This window comes from Equus przewalskii, chromosome 22 (genome assembly GCF_037783145.1).
Source record: "Equus przewalskii isolate Varuska chromosome 22, EquPr2, whole genome shotgun sequence".
NCBI lineage: Eukaryota > Metazoa > Chordata > Mammalia > Perissodactyla > Equidae > Equus > Equus przewalskii.
Window position 1 is genome coordinate 43,366,935 of NC_091852.1, and position 20,034 is coordinate 43,386,968.

Here is a 20,034-nt window from a genome sequence, read left to right on the forward strand (position 1 = left end):
AGACTTCCAGAATGGCACGGTGAGAACCTTCATGAACTCATTGCCCCACAAAAACAATGAAAATACTGGCAAAACCAACTATTTCAAAGCTCTGAAAATTAACCAAAGCCACAGAACAAACTGAAAATTGTGGAAGAGAAACTACTGAACCTTGGTAAGATAGCGGGGTCTGTACCATTTTAGCTTGAGGCTATTCCCATCATCCCTTCCCTCCCCAGATTGGTGGCACCATAGCTGTAAAAAGTTGGCAGAGAGGACACACCTCTTGGACAGCTACAATAAAGGCACCATCCCCAGGGCACTGTCAACATTTTGTCAGAACGAGCAGCTCCCTGGAATATCTCTAGTCCCAGGGTGTTGTGGGTATTTAACTTGACTCAGAGCTCAGCTCATGGTGGGGGACCCTATCCCCAGAGCGCTAACAAAACTACAGCAGCTGGGCGGCATTATGGCAGCAACCCAACGCTATGATTTCAGTTGGGCAAACAAGAACCTGGCCAGGAATTTAAAAGAAAATCTTGGAGAACTAGATGACCATAAGGAAACTTGAAAAGCTCTGGCATATTCCTGAGGCTTAAAAGGTGGCCCAGGAAATATCCGGGAAAAGAGAAGGTCCCATTCACTCCCTAGTGGCTGACCTTGAAGCCTGGCACAAGCAGGAAGTAAAAGCCAACGCTGTCTTATAAACTGAAACAAGCCTGAAGACATGCCTTTTCATGTGGATTCCTGTGGCAAGGGGTGGAAGACATGTAGATAAGGCATTTAAGAAACTTTTCTAACCAATCATTGGCTGACCACTAAATTATACTGACACTAAATTATACTGACCCCATGAAGCCAGCCTTAAAATAAAAAATAAAAGCAAGAACTTAAAAAAAAATGCTACCATACAATTAGTGTCCATACACTGGAAGAAATACAAAATCTACAGAATTATTCCTGGAAAGTCACTAAACAAATAAGTAGCAACAAGAAAAACAACAAAAACCAAAAAAAAAAAAAAAAAATTAATGTATCTGACACCAGAGTCATTACAGTTATATTTATATTATCATTATATCATATTAAGTTATTATATTATTTAACTGTACAATTTTCAACAAAAAATCATGAGACATGTAAAGAAACAGGAAAGTATACCACATCCAGGGGAAAAAAGCAGCCAAGAGAGAAGGTCCCTGAGAAAAGCCCAATTTTGGACTTAGTAAATACAGACTTTAAATCAGTTATATACTAAAAAAAATTAAGGAAACTTATGTCTAAAGAATTAAAGGAAAGTAAGAAAATGATATCTCACCAAATAGAGAACGTCAATAAAGAGAAAGTATGAAAACAGAAAACTTTTAGAAGTTTTGAGGTTAAAAAGTACAAAAGTTGACAATTCACTGTAAGGACTCACCAAGAGATATGAGCTATCAGAACAAATAATCAGTGAACTTGAAAATAGATCAATAGAGATTACAGGTTTCCCTCACTATCCGAAAGTTCACTTTACGCCACTTTGCTTTATGAAAGACTGACATTATTTCCTGCTTTCACTAACCGAAAGAAACTGCCTTACAAAAAAAGGCAAAAAGCAAAGATAGCATTCAGTGTTTGTTTTGCAAGGAACAGTTACAGATGCAGCATGCACATGAGCAGTGAGAGGGGTGCCACCAAGCTCCTTCCCCAGGAACTACACTCGACATAACAGTATCAAGCCTCTACAGCTTGGAACTGTGTTTGTGAGCATCTGTGCTTTATCTTGATTTATTCTGGCAGGTTTTTTTGGTGGTCTGGGAATGCTCAAAAATTTTTGCCCATATAAATTAACGGTAATTGCTTCCTAGTTTTACGCCATTTTGGTTTACGAAAGGTTTCATAGGAATGCTTTACTTTCGGATAGCAGGGCAAACCTGTATTGTCTGAGGAGCAGAAATTAAAAAAAAAAAAAGAAAGAAAGAAAAATGAACAGAGGCTCAGACACCTGTGGGACAACATAAAGAATACCAGTATATGTGTAATGGGAAACCCAGAGGAAGAGGAGAGAGAGAAAGGAGCAGAAAAAAGTATTTGAAGGAATAATGGCCAAAACCTTCCCAAATATTATGTAAAATATTAATCTATATATCAAAGAAGCTCAACAAACTCCAAGAAGAATTTATTCACAAAGAGCCACATCTAGACATATGATAGTCAAATTGATGCAAGTCAAAGACAAAAGGGAAAATCTTAAAAGTAGTCAGAGAAAAATGACTTATCATGTACAAAGAAGCTTCAGTAAGATTAAAAGCTGATTTCTCATCAGAAACCATGGAAACAGTGGGATGATATCTCAAAGTGCTGAAACAAAAAGACTGTCAACCAATAATTCTGTATCCAGATAAACTCTTCTTTAAAATGAAAGTGAAATTAAAAGATTTCCAGATAAACAAAATCTAAGGGAATTCATCCTAGCAGAACTATCCTATAAGAAATACTAAAAAGAGTACTTTAGCCTGAAAAGGACATTAGATGGTAATTTGAATTCACATGAAGAAATAAAGAACATCGGTGAATGTAACTTCATAGGAAAATAGAGAGAATAAATGTGTTTTTGTTTGTAATCCTTTTCTTCTATTTTAAAAGACAATGGCATAAAAAATAATTATAAAATTGTGTTGATGGGCTTATATAATGATGCAATCTGTATGACAGTAACGGCATAAAGAAGAGCATAGAAAATGGAGATACACTGGGGCAAAATTTTTGCATAGTATTGAAATTAAGGTACTTTTAATCTGAACTAGATTGTCATAAATCAAGATGGTAATTTTAATCCTCAGGGGAAACACTGAGAAAATAACTCAAAAATATAGTCAAACAAATGACATGGGCATTTAAATGGTACATTCGAAAATACCTATTTAACGCAAAAGAAAGCAGTAATTATAGAGGAAATAAAAAGACATAAGATATATAGAAAACAAATAGCAAAATGGATGACGTAAACCCTATATTATTAGATATTAGTCATTAAATTAAATGTAAGTAGATTAAATACTTCAATCAAAAGGCAGTTTAAATCCAAAGGCATTTTAGATTCAAAGACCAAATAGGCTGAAAGGAAGAAAGATATACTTTGTAAGCAGTAACTAAAAGATAGTTGGAATGATTATACTAGTATCAGACAAAAGAGAGTTTGAAACAAGTTAGTAGAGACATTTTATACTCACAAGAGGGTCAATCCATCAGGAAGACATAAAAATTATAAATGAATATTCACCTAATAACAAAACACACAAAGCAAAAACTTACAGAATTGAAGTGAAAAATAACAACTCAACAATAAGAGTTGGAGACCTCAATAATCTACTTTCAATAATGGACTCAACAAGTAGAAGATCATGAAGAAAACAGAAGAACACTATGAAGTAACTGTACCTAATAGACATCAATAGAACACCCCACATAACAAGAGCAGAACACACGTTCTTCTCAAGCACACATAGACAGATCTTATATTAGGCCATAAAACAATCCTCAATAAATTTAAAAGGACTGAAGTCATACAAAATATGTCCTCTGATCACAATGGTATTAGATTAGAAATCAACAATAGGAAATTTGGGAAATTGACAAATATGTGGAAATTAAATTACACACTATCAAATAACCAATGGGTCAAAGAAGAAAATCACTAGGAGATTAACAAATTCTTTGAGATGAATGAAAATGAAAACACAACATACCAAAATGCATGGGATGCAGCTAAAGCAGTGCTTACAGGAAAATTAATACTGTAAATGGCTGTATTAAAAAGATCTCAAATAAATAACTTTACCTTCCATTTTAAAAAACTAGAATTTTGGGGCTGGTCCCATGGCCCAGTGGTTAAGTTCACAGGGTCTGTTTCAGCGGCCCACGATTTTGCTGGTTTGGGTCCTGGGTATGGACATGGTACCACTTATCAGGCCATGCTGTGGTGGCATCCACATAGCACAACCAGAAGGACCTACAACTACAATATGCAACTATGTGCTGGGGGACTTCGGAGAGCAGAAGGAAAAAAAAAAAGATTGGCATTGGCAACAGATGTTAGCTCAGGTGTCAATCTTTAAAAAAAAAAAAAAAGAAAGAAAGAAACTAGAATTTTAATAGCAAACTAAACACCCCATCCCCCATAAAGGAAAAAAGGAAGGAAATAATTAAAAAACTAGAGCGGAAATAAATGAAATAAAGAATTTTTTAAAATAGAGATAATCAACAAAACCAAAGGTTGATTTTTTGCAAAGATCAAGAAAATTGACAAAACATTAGCTAGAGTGACCAAGAAAAAAGAGAGAAGACTCAAAATTACTAAAATCAAAAATGAAAGCGAGGACACCACTACAGAACTTACAGAAATAAAAAGAATTTCTATGAACAGCTATATGCCAACACATTAGAAAATTTAGATGAAATGGGAAAATTCCTAGAAAGACAAATCTCCTGCAATTGACTCAAGAATAGACCTACAACAAGATATAAATTAATAATTTTAAAAAATTCCCACAAAGCCCAGACCTCACTGATGAATTCTTTCAAACATTTAAAGAAGAATACCAACCATTTACAAAATCTTCCCCAAAATAAGAGGGAACACTTTCTATCTCATTCTATGAGGTCAAGATAACCCAGAGACTCAAAAAGACAAACTTATTACAAGCAAACTACAATATCCACCAACAGATGAATAGACAAAAAAAAGTGGTATATACCCATAATGAAATATTATTCAGCTGTCAAAAGGAACGAAATTCTGATAAGTGCTACTATATATGAACTTTGAAAACATCACGCTAAGTGAAAGAAGTCAGACACAAAAGGACTAATACCATATGAGTCCATTTATATGAGGTACCTAAAATAGGCAAATTCATAGAGACAGAAAATAAAATAAACGTTATCAGGGGCTGGCTGGTAGGAGAGAGGAATGGGGAGTTGATCTTTAACAGGTACAGAGGGGCTGGCCCTGTGGCCGAGTGGTTAAGTTCGTGCGCTCCACTGCAGACGGCCCAGTGTTTCGTTGGTTCGAATCCTGGGCGCGGACATGGCACTGCTCATCAAACCACGCTGAGGCAGCGTCCCACATGCCACAACTAGAAGGACCCACAACTAAGAATATACAACTATGTACCGGGGGGCTTTGGGGAGAAAAAGGAAAAAATAAAAAATCTTAAAAAAAAAAAAAAAACAGGTACAGAGTTTCTGTTTGGGAAGAAATAAAAACTCTGGAAATGGATAGTGGTGATGTTAAACAACACTGTGAATGTACTTAACACCACTGAATTATGCACCTAAAAATGGTTAAAATGGTAAATTTTAAGTCATGCATGTTTTATCAAAATAAAAATATAAATTAGGTTTTAAAAAAAGAAAACTATAGACCAATATCTGTAGACCTGATGAATATAGACACTAAAATCCTCAATAAAATTCTAGGAAACTGAATCTAGCAACATATAAAAAAAGATTATACATCATGGCAAGGGGGTTTATCCAAGGAATGCAAGGTTAGTTTAACATAAAAAAATCAATCAATGTAATATACAGCATTTATAGAATAAAAGACAGAAAGTACCTGACATCTCAAGAGGTGAATAAAAAGGCCTTCAACAAAATCCAATATGATAAGACACAAACTAGGAACAGAAGGGAACTTAACCTGATAAAGGACATGTTAAAAAAAAACCCTACAGTTACCGCTGTACTTAATGGAGAAAGACTGAAAGCTTTCTCTCTAAGGAAGGAACAAGACAAGGATGCCCCCTCTTACCACTTCTATTCAACATTGTACTGGAAGTTTGTGCTAGGGAAATTAGGCAAGAAAATGAAATAAAAAGTATCCGACTTGGAAAGGAAGAAGTAAAACTCTCTCTATTTGCAGATGATATGATCTTAAACAAACAAAAAAAAAACCCCAAGGAATTCACTAAAAAACTATTAGAACTAATAAACAAGCACAGCAAGGTTGCAAGAGACAAGATAAAAAATCAACTGTATTTTTACATGCTAGCAATGAACAATCTGAAAAGAAAATTGCAAAAATAATTGCATTTACAAGAGTATTAAAAAGATTAAAACACCTAGGAATACACGTAACAAAAGTTCAAGACTTGTACTCTGAAAACTATGCAACGCTGTTGACAGGAACTAAAAGATTGAAATAAATGGAAAGACGTCCCATGTTCATGGTTCACAGACTTAATACTGCTAAATGGCCACGCTCCACAAACTGATCTACAGATTCAAAGCAATCTCTGTCAAAATCCTAACTGGAGATTTTTGCAAGAAATAGAAGCTTATGCTAAAAGTTAGATGGAAATGTCAGGGACCAAAACAGTTTGAAAAAGAACAAATTTGGAGGACTCACAGTTCCAATTTCAATACTTATTACAGAGCTACGGTAATTAAGACTGTGTAGTACTGGCACAGGATACAAATAGAGACCGAGGGAATAGAATCAGAGTCCAGAATTTATGGTCATTTATACTTATATTTATGACCAACTGATTTTTTACAAAAGTGACAATTAAATGCAGAAAGATAATCTTTTCAACAAATGGTGCTATGACAACTGGATATCTACATTCAAAAGAATGAATTTGGACTCCTATCTCACATCTTTTACAAAAATCTATTCAAAATGGATCATATACTTATATGTAAGAACTAGAACTGTAAAATTCAGAAAAAAAGAAACATAGGAATAAATCTTTGTGACCTTGGTTCCTTAGATACAATAGCAAAAGCACAAGCAACAAAGAAAAATAGATAAACTGGAATACATCAAAATGAAAAACTTTCTGTGCTGCAAATGATACCATCAAGAAAGTAAGACAATCCACAGAAAAGAAAAAAATATTTGCAAACGTTCTGCTAAGAGACTTGTATCCAGAACATATAAAGAACCCTTACAACTCAACAATAAAAAGACAAGTAACTCAAAATATGGACAAAGGATCTGAACAGACATTTCTCCAAGAAGACATGCAAATGGCCAATAAGCACATGAAAATATGTTCAACACCTTTAGTCATTAGGGAAATGCAAATCAAAACCACAATGAGATATCATTTCACGCCCACTAAGATGGCTATACAAAAAGACAATAAGAAGTGTTGACAAGGATGTGGAGAAAGTGGAACCTTTATACATTGCTGGTGGGAATGTAAAATGGTGCAGCCACTTTAGAAAACAGTTTGGTATTTCCTCAAAAAGCTAAATACAGAATCAGCATTATGACCCAATAATTCCACTCCTAGATACACACTCAAGAGAAATGTAACCATTTGTCCACACAAAAACTTGTACACAAATGTCCATTGGTGTACAAATGTTCACTAATAATAATAGCCAACAAATGGAAATAACCCAAATGTCCATTAACCGATGAATGGATAAATAAAATGTGTATATCCATAAAACAAAATATTATTTGGCAATAAAAAGGAAGTAATGATACATGCTATGACATGGATGACCCTTGAAAACATTATGCTGAGTGAAAACATTAAGCTGGTCACAAAAGAACCACATATTGTATGATTCCTTTTTTATAAAGTGTCCAGAATAGGCAAATTAATAGAGACAGAAAGTAAATTAGTGGTTGCCTAGGGTTAGGAGATATGGAGGATTGAGAGAGTGACAGCTAAAGGGTACAGGGTATCTTTTTGGGGTGATGGAAATTTTTGTTTTGTTTTGTGGTGAGGAAGATTGACCCTGAGCTAACATCCATGCCAATCTTCCTCTATTTTGTATGTGGGATGCTGCCACAGCATGGCTTGCTGAGCAGTGTGTAGGTCCACACCCAGGATCTTAACCCGTGAACCCCAGGCTGCCAAAGCAGAGTATGCAAACTTAACCACTACACCACCAGGCCAGCCCCATGGAAGAAAATGTTTTAAAATAGATTGTAGTGGTTGCACAACTCTGTGAATATACTCACTGAACTGTTCATGTTAAATGGGTGAATTATTGGGTATGTGAATTATATCTCAATGCAGCTGTTAATAAAGAGAATCTTTAAATTAGTCCTTCCTTCCTCCTAAGGCAGGAATCTCCCGTTATGACAACAACTTAGCTTATATCCCAAACATTTCTAGCAAGTGACAGCTCAATGCCTTGTGAAGCAGCTGCTTTACAGACAGCATATCAGTTAGTAAGGTCTTCCTGATATTGACCTGAAATCCACCTCTTTTTGCATCTACCCATGGTCCTTTTTATAACCTCCAGAGCAACCTGAATTAGCCTCACGCAGAGGAATGGCAGTACCAGGCCAAAATCTAGTGGTCAGACATGCATTTGTCTAACAGTGTCCAAAATAGAGATTTTAACATAAAAATTCCTGGCAGACTAGAAAATTTGTAAATATTGGACTTGAATTTCCAAACTGCAATAAGCAGATGGAGCTGAGTAATGTCTCTCCACCTTTAGATGGGACTTATTCTGTCTAGCAAGCCATACTCCCCACCACTCTTTATTTCTACCCAGTACTCCTGGGTTCTTGAAGATAGGCATGGGAGTGGGAGCTACAGTTATTGCCAATGATCTGAAAGGTTTCAATTTGGAGAAAAGGTTTTGAGTAGAAATTGCAAACACAGGTGCCTCCAAGAGACCAGGCATGGCCCATAAATGAGCATAAGTAGGTGTAAGCAATAGGGAGTGCTGGGGACTATGGCTCACCACACAGTATGTGCCCCATATAAATGGGGTAGGAGACACTACTCAGATTAATATACTACTGATCTTAATATGAAAATCAAGGGACTAAGACAGTTTTTATCACCAGAAGCAATCGGGGTAATTTTTACAACTTAAGAAGACGAGAAAAATCTTCCAAGAATGGGTCCCACAGCCTTGTTTCTCAAAAGCAGTGGAGAGAAAATGAATCAAGTTATTTGCTAATTGTGCCCCATGAGTTTCTTATTCATCATAACGGTTACTAAGTGTGTGTGCGCCTTCAGATAAATTACAGTATTCAGTACTGACCTTGCTAAAAGCCTCATCCTCTGTTTTATAAACTCTCAAATACTTCTCAAAAAAGAGGTTGACATAGCATTGTCTTACTTCCTCAGGAACTTTGGAAGAGGACTCTGATGTCACAAAAGCCCTCTTCCGACGAGCCGCCTTATATTTCGGCATCTTAAACACAAAATCGTTGATGAGAGCAAAGAAGAACAGGTGTGTTTCTGTTTAACATTCCTACTACGTGTATGAATGAAGTAAAGCTATCTTAGGTAAGTTCTATGTTAGAATTAAATTAAAAATAATTTCAAGTTTTCAATTCTTTAAAAGTAGAATACATACAAGATATAAAATTATTTATACTCGCAAAAGGGAGAAGCGAGGTTGCTGAGTCAGCGCCGCTGTATGTACACCGTCATGGCGGATGTGACCGGATCCAGAATCTTAGAGCTGAGATCTGGTCCTCTGGTCAGCACAGAGGAAAGCGCGCAGTCTACCCTTCTTAAAACAAATATACGTCCCAGAGTCTTTCAGTTACCAATTCACCCAAAAAAAATGCTCAGGCTTAAATAAAATTTATGAAGGATTTGTGCACACTCAATATTAAAATGATCCCAGCTTAAACAATTTTAGCATTCCTTTTGCAGGACTTATAAAGACTATAAGAATTCGAGAATGAGTTCATCTGCCTCACTTTTGGGGGATAAAAGCCAATATTATACCTCTCAGTAGTTGTTCCCTTGTAGCACAAAGAAATTTTCGGGAGGGAAAAACTGACAGGTAGTTTTCTGCTAAAGAATATTTGGTAAACAGGAAAAAAAAAAGTCATTGCCACAAGTAGGAGAAAAATTACTAAAGAGGTAAGGTCGTGCTATCACATCACTGATGACATTATTTACTAACAGTCTGCCTGCCTGTCTCTCACATCACATACATACACCCCTCACTGGGTGTAGCTTGAAAGCTATATTCCAATATGAAACTTGCTTTTGAAAACAGTTGAGGAGGAAGCTTAGGTTAATCATAGCATGTCTTAGGGCTAAACAAATGCCTAAAATTTCCAAGGATAGGATAACGAAAAGAGCCAAAAGTGACACAGAGACACACATCCATCATAAAATGAAAATAACTATAACGGTAACCGAAAAAACTTTTGAAATTTCTCTCTAATGAGTCCGGTGTTTATCTGAATTAGGGATCTTCCAAAAGAAGAATACAACCACTTTCCCAGAGGCTCTTATGTAGACAGGACATGACGGGTCTTAGAAATGAAACTCTGGTCTCCACACTTGGTTTATCATACCTTTCCAGGGGAAGCAGCAATGCTCTTCACGGGAACGTGTGACCTGCTTGGCTTTGCAGCTGCGTTTTCCCTCGAAAGAACTACATCCAGATCAAAGCTGTTTGATGGAAGTGAATTTTCTAAGAAGTTTCCAAGAACCAGAAAAAAAAGGTAAATTTTCATGACATTAGCCTCAGATGATCAGTTTATTTTAATCATCGATTCAAAATTTCAAACACGTCCTTTATAAGCTCAATATATATATATATTTTTCCTTGAAGAGAACAAAATACAAACACAAAAAAATCCCAATAACCAACCCCAGTATAATCTAGAAGAACAAATTTAGATAATTTATAAAGCAACTTGCTCCGTGTAAGAAGGCTTGCAAAATAGTACCATCTATTGCTTAGCATTTAAGGACAAACAACATAAATGATTTAAATATCATGCTAATCATATGATCTCATGTAAAGCTCCGTATAGTTGACTCAGTTATAATTGGTAACATATGGACTTCATAGGAAATATTTAAAAAATAAGGTAAAATCTCATTTCTTACATAAATGATTTAAAAAAAAAAAAGGTTTTCTCTACCTCCTGAGGCTTTCCTCTGGGTCTGAGAGGCTGGACATGCTAATGCGTTTTTCTTCTGTTCCGAAGTGGCAGCAACAAAAGCCTGCCCACTCCTAACGGCAGCTATTATCTGCACTGCCTGCTGCTGAGCCGGAAGGATGCCGGTGGGACTAACTAGGGGAACTGGTCCCCTGAATGGGCTAATGATCTCTTTACTGGTTGGAACCTAAGGAGTATCAACATAAAACAAAGGAAAATGATCTTAAAAATTGATAAGATGGATAATTTCACTTTACTTGGAATCGCTACATTCAGAACACCACATGTGACCCAATACACACATAATTGGAGTATTCCTGGACACAAACTGAAATAATAAAATTGAACAACTATTTAAGCACCTAAGAAAATTTTCTTGAAATAAGAGAAAAAAATCAAATCTCATATGAAATTTTGCATGCCAGTAAAAATGTTAATGAAATGGCTAACAATAAGACACATTCTACCAAAGTTACTGGAATTCGAAGTTAAAGACCCCTTTAGGTAACCAGGCCAAAGCATCAGGTGACTCATGAAGAGAAATAGCAGGCTAGCATCAGACTGAACAGCAACATCCGTTAGAGGAAGAGAATGGAACATATGAAAGAATGTTCTGCTTGACTAGTAACCAAAGAAACATAACAGAAAACAAGGAAATAAAATTTCACCCAGATTTACAGGTTTTAAAAAAATTATAATACCCATTTTTGGGAAGGGTTTGTGGGAAGGGAACCCTGAAACACTGGGTAGGACTGTAAGTTGTCACTACCCTTCTAGAAGGCAATATGGCAACATACTTTTAAAATCTTAAAAATCTTTATCTTCTTTTGTCCCATGTCTTTCATTTGTGAGAATTTAAGGGAAAAAAAAAATCACTGATGAAACCAACAATTATTTAAATATAAGAATATGGGAGGAAGTTATACAGCACAGTAAAACGCAAACTATAAATACCACAGCACTCAAAATTAAAGGGAAATAATGTTAACCTCCAAAAAGCTTTCTTCATAAGAAAGAGAGAAGGGGAAAGAAACTAGTTTAGTAGGTACCTAAATATCTGACCCTGGGAAAAGCAGGCACTCAACATTTCCATTTCACAGATAAAGAAAAGGAAGCTCAGAGAAATTGAATAACTTGCCCAAGGACATCTAACCATTCTGTGAAGAACTGGAATTCAGGTTCTTAATTGTGACTTGGAAGCATCAACTCCTTTTATGCCATGCAGAAGATTCTGCTGTCAGTACGTACAGAATATAAATACCACAGAGATGAGAGCAGAGAAAATTCGTGTTAAACAGCACTTTCAATACAAGAGTGTCAAAGGACTACTACTTGCTACCGTGCTTCTTCAACTTCTTTACACGTCATAAAAGAACTTCACCATTTATAACAAAAATTACAAGAGGTTCAAATTACTTTGAAAAACTACAGTCAATTCTCCTTATTCACGGCAGTTATGTTTTATAGAATCTCGCAAACACTGAATCAGCGAATCCTGAACCATTGCTCCGAGGGCAAATACAGAGGCAGTCACAACATTTTCATCAACCAATCAACACCGTCCTTGTTTTAAGTGTGTTTCTGTTCAAAGATACTTTATTTAGTACACATTGATGATTCGTTCCCGTTGAACGCGTGGTCAACAGCACTGGAACTCACAGCTGAACGAAACTGATCTAACACACACATTTTCTCCATAAAGCACATTCCAGCCTTCTTGCTTGTAGGAGTGCTAGACAGCACGATACTTGGGGGTCATTTTAAACAGTGAAATCACCAAATAAAACACAAAAATACAAAAACCATGGCCCTAACTAGACTGAGAAAGGGACATTAAGGCAGTGTTGCCTTGTCCCCCCTTAGCTGGGAATGTGCTCATTAGGCAACTCAAAATTTTTGGCACAACATATGTCTGCAAAAGACCACAAAAGCACGAGTCTTGATTTTAAGATCACAAATTTAAGGTTACAAATTAATTTCACTGAATAGGTGAATTCGCAATTACAAAATCTGAAAAATAATGAAGATTGACTAGATTAATTTATGGTTAAAAGGCTATGCAGTAGCAATACACCTGCTTTTAATGAAAATGTTAGACAAGGGGGAAAAAACAACGGGGAAAATGCTTACAAGTAGGAGTTAATTTTATTGACTGCCCACTTGTGCCCCCTGGTGGCTACCAAGACAAGTACTAGAATACAATTAAAGCTCAAAATGACAAGGTATGTACTTTACACAATAACGTGCCACACAAGACAGGAACTAAATGACTCACGTCAAACTTGGCAATGTGTGCGATTCTCCTTTTTGGTCCAGGAATGTTTTGGTAATACAGCATATCTAATTTCATTTGCTTTCCTGAAGCCTAGTGAGATAAAGATAAGAATCATCCAATATCAGCATAGGAAAGGTAAATCCAGCATGTTTCCTGAAGAGCCACAGGGATCCAAGCTACGAAATACTGGACAACTTACTAAGAAACAATTCACAAGAAATAATTTAATTTGGATAATCTGATATGCAGAGATTCCTATAAAAGATTCCTCTAATTTGGGAAATCAACTATACATTACTGTATGTAATAACAAGGCCTCCGGATACTGTCAAATCTGCAAGACACTATTGCCAATTATCAAGGCTTTTGCTTTGTCATTCCAATATATTATTGATCACAAGTAGTAGAACATATATATGTGTTGTGTGTGTGTCTGTGTGAATATATCCTATAGCGTTTAGAATACAGAGAATATGTACTTAAGGGAAATTCCTTTAGATTTAGTAAAAGAAGGGTAAAGAAAACTGGCCAGCCTGCTTAGCAGCCTCTCCCCTCTGAGCTTGACTTTCGGTGAACTCATTGAAAATTCGAAGACATTCCTTCACAGTGTCACCAGAATCAGAGGGAGTGTCAGCTTCAGGACGCTCCTTATCAAAATCAAATTCCACTAATTTGCTGTCTTCAAAAGTAGTGAAGTCTTGACTACCGCCTCGCACGCTCAGCACACTGCCTTTTGCGTGCTCATCTGAGTAAGCACTTTGCGGCTGGCTTGCTGAATACTGACATTCGGTTTCTTTTTGAGTATCATAAATTGTTTTTACATGGTTTTTCCTCTTTGGACAACTTGCATTATGACTTGTGTTCTGTGTTTCTTTGTCCCTGAGAAGTGCACAACATATACTTTCTTCTGAAATACAGACATGCTTTTTCTCACCACCAAAGCTTCCCATCCTAGAAATGTGGTTTTTAACACCATACATGTTTATGTTACTTTTAACATCTAGTGAGGTGTTCGTGAGCGATTTGGGTGGTTCTAGTCTGCTACCATCATCAGCTATTTGCACAGCTAGTTGGGTTTTATCTACTCTTTCCTCTTCTGTGCCACTAATTTGAAGGTTTCTCTCCTCCAGGGGCATTATATGTACCCTTTCATCTATAGTCTGGTATTTGAAGCCTCTAAATGGTCTAGATTTTTTAGAAGTAGGCATGACCGGAGATACATCTATCACAAGGTCATCTTCATCAGAATCTTGAAGATTTATTTTAATTCTTATTGGTGAGACACAAGGTCTCTGGCTCTCCTGGGACTTGTGGCAATTTTCACCCACAGATTTTTTCAGGTGGCAGAAATGCTGGGTATCAGTGTCACCCTGCTTTGCTTCAGATGTCCCCATTGGCCCTGCAGAATAATTGAACAAAGGATCACATTCAAGATCGGCTGCCGGACACGCGTGGTCCCCCGCATGCTTTCCAGGCTGACCCTCTCTGTTCTTGGGTGGCTCCTCCCGCTTGTCCTTCTGGAGCAGGCTACCTTCGGGAAAATCTTCTCTCACACTTGTGCCACGAATGGAGGCCACAGGGCTTCGCAATAGCTCTTCAAGTGCTGAAGTAAACTGAGGCAGCCTCTTCTGCTCTTCTTCAACTTCAGTCTTGACTGACTCAGTTTCTCTGTTGATTCTTTCCAGTCCTTCCATAGTTTTGCCTAGTGTTGTCAATGGAAGATGAGTTTTATCTTTAAAAATGACTTAAGATGAAAGACAGACTCCAGAATATCCTGGACAAGTAGCTTCCCATTAGAAGGACATTAACTCTTTGAAACCCAGCCTTAAACACAAGCAGTTGTTTACTAACTGATCAGTTCTTGGGAGGAGGAGAAGTCAATGGCTATCATTGTTTAAGTCTTTCGAACGTCTAGCTCATTCTCATGACTGATTAAAGTACATTCATATCGTATTACTAGAATGGCTATACATCAGTGAGGCAGGCCAGGTTTTTTGAAAACAGTTCAAAAGCTGAATGCCGCTTACACAGAACTGTACATAGCATCACACACCAATACATCTCTTCTGTCATAATTTATTTAAAGCTCTAGTCTTTCCTTAATTTAGTGAGTCTAAACATTCCCACTAAGGTCTCTGATGTCCTACAAAATGACTCAAACACAAAATATACCAAAACACCCCCCATCAACAACCACAAAAACTTAAAAAAAAAAAACCAACACATAAAACAAAACTCCAGAACAGCCAGATCCTAACTCCTGAGGAAGCCCAGGATAGAGACAAGAGTTAAGGTTTGCACTCATGGCTGTTCACAACACCTGTCAGCTCCTCCCTGACTTTTACTAAGGAAATCACCACCTCTTCCCTTTTTCCAACACACGCTTGTCTATATCAGTTACGGGACAATTTACACACTTCTCTCTTCTTCCAAACAAGAGATCTCAGATATGAGATGTGGTCCAAATTACGTTTAAAACTCTAAATTTATTTTAGATAACCTATGTGTTTTGATAACACACACATGCTTCCTCTTTACACAATGAGCTTTCTCCTGGCTCAAGAGTCTTCCTATTCACCACTCATTTTCTATTAAGAAATTAACTCTATTGAAATCCACAACAACGTCTGTGTGACAAAGGTGTATGTCATTTGGATGGAGGAGGGAGAGGGCAAAGAGCAGGCACGAGATTGAGAATTATCCTCGAGTCCCAACATAAACGCCCGGATCTAATTTCTCTTTAAATAAACTTGGAAAGGGGAGTAAACTCTGGATAACCAGCCAGAATTGCATTTTAGCATAAGCTGTTTTATTTGTAGTCATGATTCAGGAAAGGTCGTTTAAGCAGTGCTTTGGGGGCGCCATTAAAAAAAAAAAAGTGATTATACTTTCCCTCCGTGTCACAGTTTATATTTTTTTTTTTGCTCCATCAGAAGCTAGATCTGGAGGGCTAATTTTGAAGTTTGAAGGCACACATACAATCTTTCCTCAGTTAGAGGTGCTGGGGAAGAGCCTTTTGATTTGTAAACACTCCTTCACCCAAACGGGGTCCCACCCCACCACCTTTCACCAGAGCACAGGAAACCCCCTTCTAATAACTCCACGCTGGGGTGAAGATACAACCACACAAGACCACGCACGTGCATCTTACAACCAGCAAACCTGGGCACGCCTGTCGGAGATCCTGCGCTCCCAAGAGCTGGCATCTGCAGATCCTTACAGGGCAACCACAAACCCACCGCACGCACCCCCCCCCCCCTCCCTGGCCACGTGACTTCGCCCCCCCGCCCCGTCCCCCCCCCCCCCCACCCCCGGGCAGCGCGGGGCCACCCACGTAGAGTGGGGCCGGCGCCTGGAGTTCTCAGTTACTGTTACCAAGGAGGAGGCTTCCAACAAGAATAAGACGGGCCAGGCAGCCCACGCCAACCATCTTCCTGAATGTAACTGGGACGCCTCCCTACCCGGGTCTTCAGGAACTGTGTGTGCCCCAAAAGGCCTGCAAAAACGCCCCCAAAGAGGACCCCCCCCCCCAGCACCCTCACTGTTCTGTATATCTCGGAACATGCTTTCTGTGGGAGGGACGAAGAAAGACCAAATAAATACTAGTACTTAAGGCCCCTGGTCCTGGGGGTGTGATACTGGGAGGATTTTTCTCTTAAGGACTCTAGAACAACTTGGTTCCTCGCTCTAAGGCAAGGGCTTTTTTCTCTCTTGCCCATTACAGCCGCTCTGTAGGAATTGTCTTAAGTAGTTAAGGTAGAGGAAGACAGACTAAAGTCCCTCTTTGAGGGCTGGGAAAGGGGCAGGTTATAGGCAGAGAAAGGAAATACGAGAGTGCAGAATGGCGGACAGACAGGTTAAAAAAGGAACTGGTTTTATTATGTCCTTTCACAGGAAACAGATCAGAGGTCCAGAGAACGCACTCAGGAAAGGCAGGGATGGCATAGAGAGTCAGCATGGGCAAATGAGAAGACTCCCCTCCCCCCGCCCCCTGCAACACACACACCAGCCTGGGTGTATGACACCCTTGTCACTTCTAGACTAGAGAAGAGGGGAGAAGAAAGGGAGCACCGGTAAGGACTACCTGACTTTCTTCATGCCCACCCACCCCGATACCTTGGCTGCACTTCACCGATGGCCTCTACAATGGTATCTTCAAGCTATGCCAACTGAGGATGAGAAGCCAATTTTTTAAAATATAGTTCACATCGTCTCCTTTGGCCATTTTAGCCCTAGTAATGCTATACTGATTAACTTTTGCACTCTGCAATACTTTGGTACCGGAGACAAGTTATGTGATTCAAAAGTGACTCTTACACCTATTTTCAATCAAGAAAATTCTTGGCACCTCCCAAGGATGGGTGGAGAAAAATAGTGGGAATGGTTGATACTCAACCCCTCCCCATGCCCACCTGACAGTCTTCCCACAAGCCCTCTCTCACTCAGGGATTCAACAGGGCTCCTCTGCACCTGGGGCACCTGCAGGCAGCTGCAACCACCTGCTTCCCTCAGCTCCCGCCACATTTCCTGGTGCCTGAACTGGCAGTACAAATGCTGGCACCGCCCCCTGGGGCTGTCGAAAGGGCATGGAAAATGGCAAAAGTAACCACAGAGGGTAGCATGGGCTATGCTCAAGGCCACCCCTTGAGAAACTATGCTGTTGGCAAGATCAGCCCTCCCTGCTGCCTCTTTTCCCTCAAGGGTACCATCTTGTATAGCCATAGCTACTCAAAGGTGGAGCTTCATAGCTTTCCCAACTAATGGTGAGTCTGGGGCTGGTGTCAGGGGAGAAAATGGGAAATGAGTGAATGACTGTGAGAATGGATGGTAGGGGGATTGGCAGGTGAGTGTGAAGTGTATGTCTGTCCTCCATGGAAAAGAAGGTTCCTAGACACCTAAACTAGAAGTAGGGAAAACAGTTTCCCAGGAGCTGAAAGAACTTTAAGTGAAGGAACCTCCTGCCTTATGGATGCCAGGCCTACATTGCTCCTAAACAACATCCTTTGACTTAGAAGTTTGACTATTAACCTTCATGGATCGTGGAGGGAACCTCAGTGTGGAAGCACATCTTAGCTTTGCCCCTCTCTAGCAGGTAATCTTAGGCAAGGTATCTGACTTACCTGAGTTTTTGTTTCTTGATCTGTAAAATAAACTTGCTTTTCATAGCGTAGTAGAATTCAATGTGATACAATGTACCCATGTGCCTAGCATAAGGTAGGTGAGAATTTAGGAGGGCATTAAAATGTGTCCTAAGTTCTCCACCCTCCATTCTCCATACCTATTCACAAAAGACCTGTTGCATGTGCCTAAAATCCTTCTAGTTGAAAGTAGAAGGGAAACAATATGCCTATTCCATTGGTGGTCTTTGTAAATGGAAATACTCCTGGGATAGATGGCCTCATAAGTCACTAATAACTCAGATTAGTCTGTGAAAGGCTTTGCTTTTCATCCAATAGAGCATGAGCCTGGATCCTTGGGGTAAGAGAGAAGGAAGAGGGCCCTTCATCTCTAAAGCACATGGGGTCCGTAAAATCCCCCTCTAGGAAGTTACATGCTGGGATCCCTTCTTCTTTCTCTTCTTCTGGAACACCATGTTATCTCATATGGTGATGGATGCTTTAGAAATGGAAAAAAAATCCTTTCTTAGTCTGTCCCATGAGAGCAGCCCTGATGACTTTTACACAATTCAAGAATGCTAGAATTCTCGAGCACTAATTTAGTTTCATCTCTTGATATGGCACAACTGTTTTGCCAGTGAAATATGAACAGGTGTGTTCTTTTTGCTTTGGTGGTGGGGAGGAGCATAGGTGTTGGTGATTACCCTGAAAGTCCTCAAAAATGGCCCCAGGGAAGGTCAATATCTAAACGTCCTCATTTAAAAATGAACCAGCCTAGAGTAAATACTTCTCCTAAGTCAATTTCCAGGATTATTTTTACTTGATGAGTTTTCTACACCTTAAATTATTTCCTTGTATTTTTTTCCATTAAATAATTTTTATAGCTGAGAGAATTTTATTGAATATGTCCTTCTTTTAAGACGCTAGAAAATTTAAATGTCTCAGCAGAGTTTCCAGATCATGATATTAATGTGAGTCACAAAGATGCTTTTTTATGACAAAATATTAAAGCTGTCTATTCATCCATGGGGATTTCCTCCTTTACTTCCTCATTCTGAATTACGTCTGGCTCATCATTCATGCCTGTATCATCTGAGGCTGTGGAAACAACGTCCGTTGTTCTAGTTTTTGACACTGTGTCTGATTGCCTCATTTCTGAAGAAGGAGTCCCCCAAAATGTGCTGCTCTCAGCGCTCTTAGAAAAAGATGTGTCTGATACGCCCTCTGATGGATGGAAGTAAGACAGAGCTGCCAGTTCTGGGTTGACAGAGTATTCACTCTGAGATGTCTTATTGTAACTGAAAAAGAAAAAATATATCAAGAATTGTTTTGATTGTGTACATTTTCAGGTCAACTCAACTTGGAAAAGCATCAGAAAAGTTAAAGCAATATATGATTTCTGTCCAATGTATTGATACTTGATATAACACTATACAAATGGATGAAGAATGTTAGACCCTAAACAGATGTGCAGTTCAGAACAGAGTTCATAGCTCTTTTGCTCCAAGGCTATCTAGAAAGGATACATATCTAGATTCTCTATATCCTTTCCAATTGACTGGGGTTATTTCTATCCCTAGACTACTATTTTAGATGTTGGGGAAAAGTTCAAGTGGATATTCCCTGTGAGACAGCCCGATGCTCCTTTCCAAATCTAGGAAATGGAGCCCAACTGGATACGTTATAGATAAATTTGGGAGTCACATTTTCCTAACAATCTACTAAAGCGAGGAGGCTGAGAGCTTCACATCACGTATGTTATGAAGATTCCAGAGGTC

At 38.5% G+C, this 20,034-nt stretch overlaps 2 protein-coding genes and 1 long non-coding RNA gene across 7 annotated transcripts in view; 1 reads left to right on the top strand and 2 right to left on the bottom strand.

Moving 5' to 3' along the window:
* Positions 1-13,787, bottom strand: part of LOC103550276 (putative exonuclease GOR) — a 33,225-nt gene extending 19,438 nt beyond the window's left edge. Inside the window, exons 1-4 of one of the 4 annotated variants that reach the window (XM_070590677.1) lie at positions 11,914-11,982; positions 10,847-11,051; positions 10,271-10,389; positions 8,992-9,144 (exon numbers count right to left, since the gene is read on the bottom strand). Coding sequence is in view for 1 of the 4 variants with exons in the window: in XM_070590675.1 (XP_070446776.1) it covers positions 8,992-9,144; positions 10,271-10,389; positions 10,847-11,051; positions 13,140-13,214 (552 nt within the window). In the remaining 3 variants the exon portion in view is untranslated. Of the gene's footprint in view, positions 1-8,991; positions 9,145-10,270; positions 10,390-10,846; positions 11,052-11,913; positions 11,983-13,139 lie in introns of those variants that run through there. The other 3 variants (XM_070590675.1, XM_070590676.1, XM_070590678.1) reach the window with 3 other exon arrangements.
* The window catches only part of LOC103550277 (uncharacterized), a 20,671-nt gene continuing 637 nt past the window's right edge, over positions 1-20,034 (top strand). Inside the window, exons 1-3 of one of the 2 annotated variants that reach the window (XR_011531771.1) lie at positions 1-154; positions 9,078-9,239; positions 10,279-10,420. This is a non-coding gene — a long non-coding RNA (uncharacterized lncRNA). The remainder of the gene's footprint in view (positions 155-9,077; positions 9,240-10,278; positions 10,421-20,034) is intronic. The other variant, XR_544746.2, reaches the window with a different exon arrangement.
* EQTN (equatorin) overlaps positions 19,129-20,034 on the bottom strand; it is a 13,353-nt gene continuing 12,447 nt past the window's right edge. Inside the window, exon 8 of the mRNA XM_070590679.1 lies at positions 19,129-19,554. Within this exon, the coding sequence (XP_070446780.1) occupies positions 19,272-19,554 (283 nt within the window). The 3' untranslated portion in view covers positions 19,129-19,271. The remainder of the gene's footprint in view (positions 19,555-20,034) is intronic.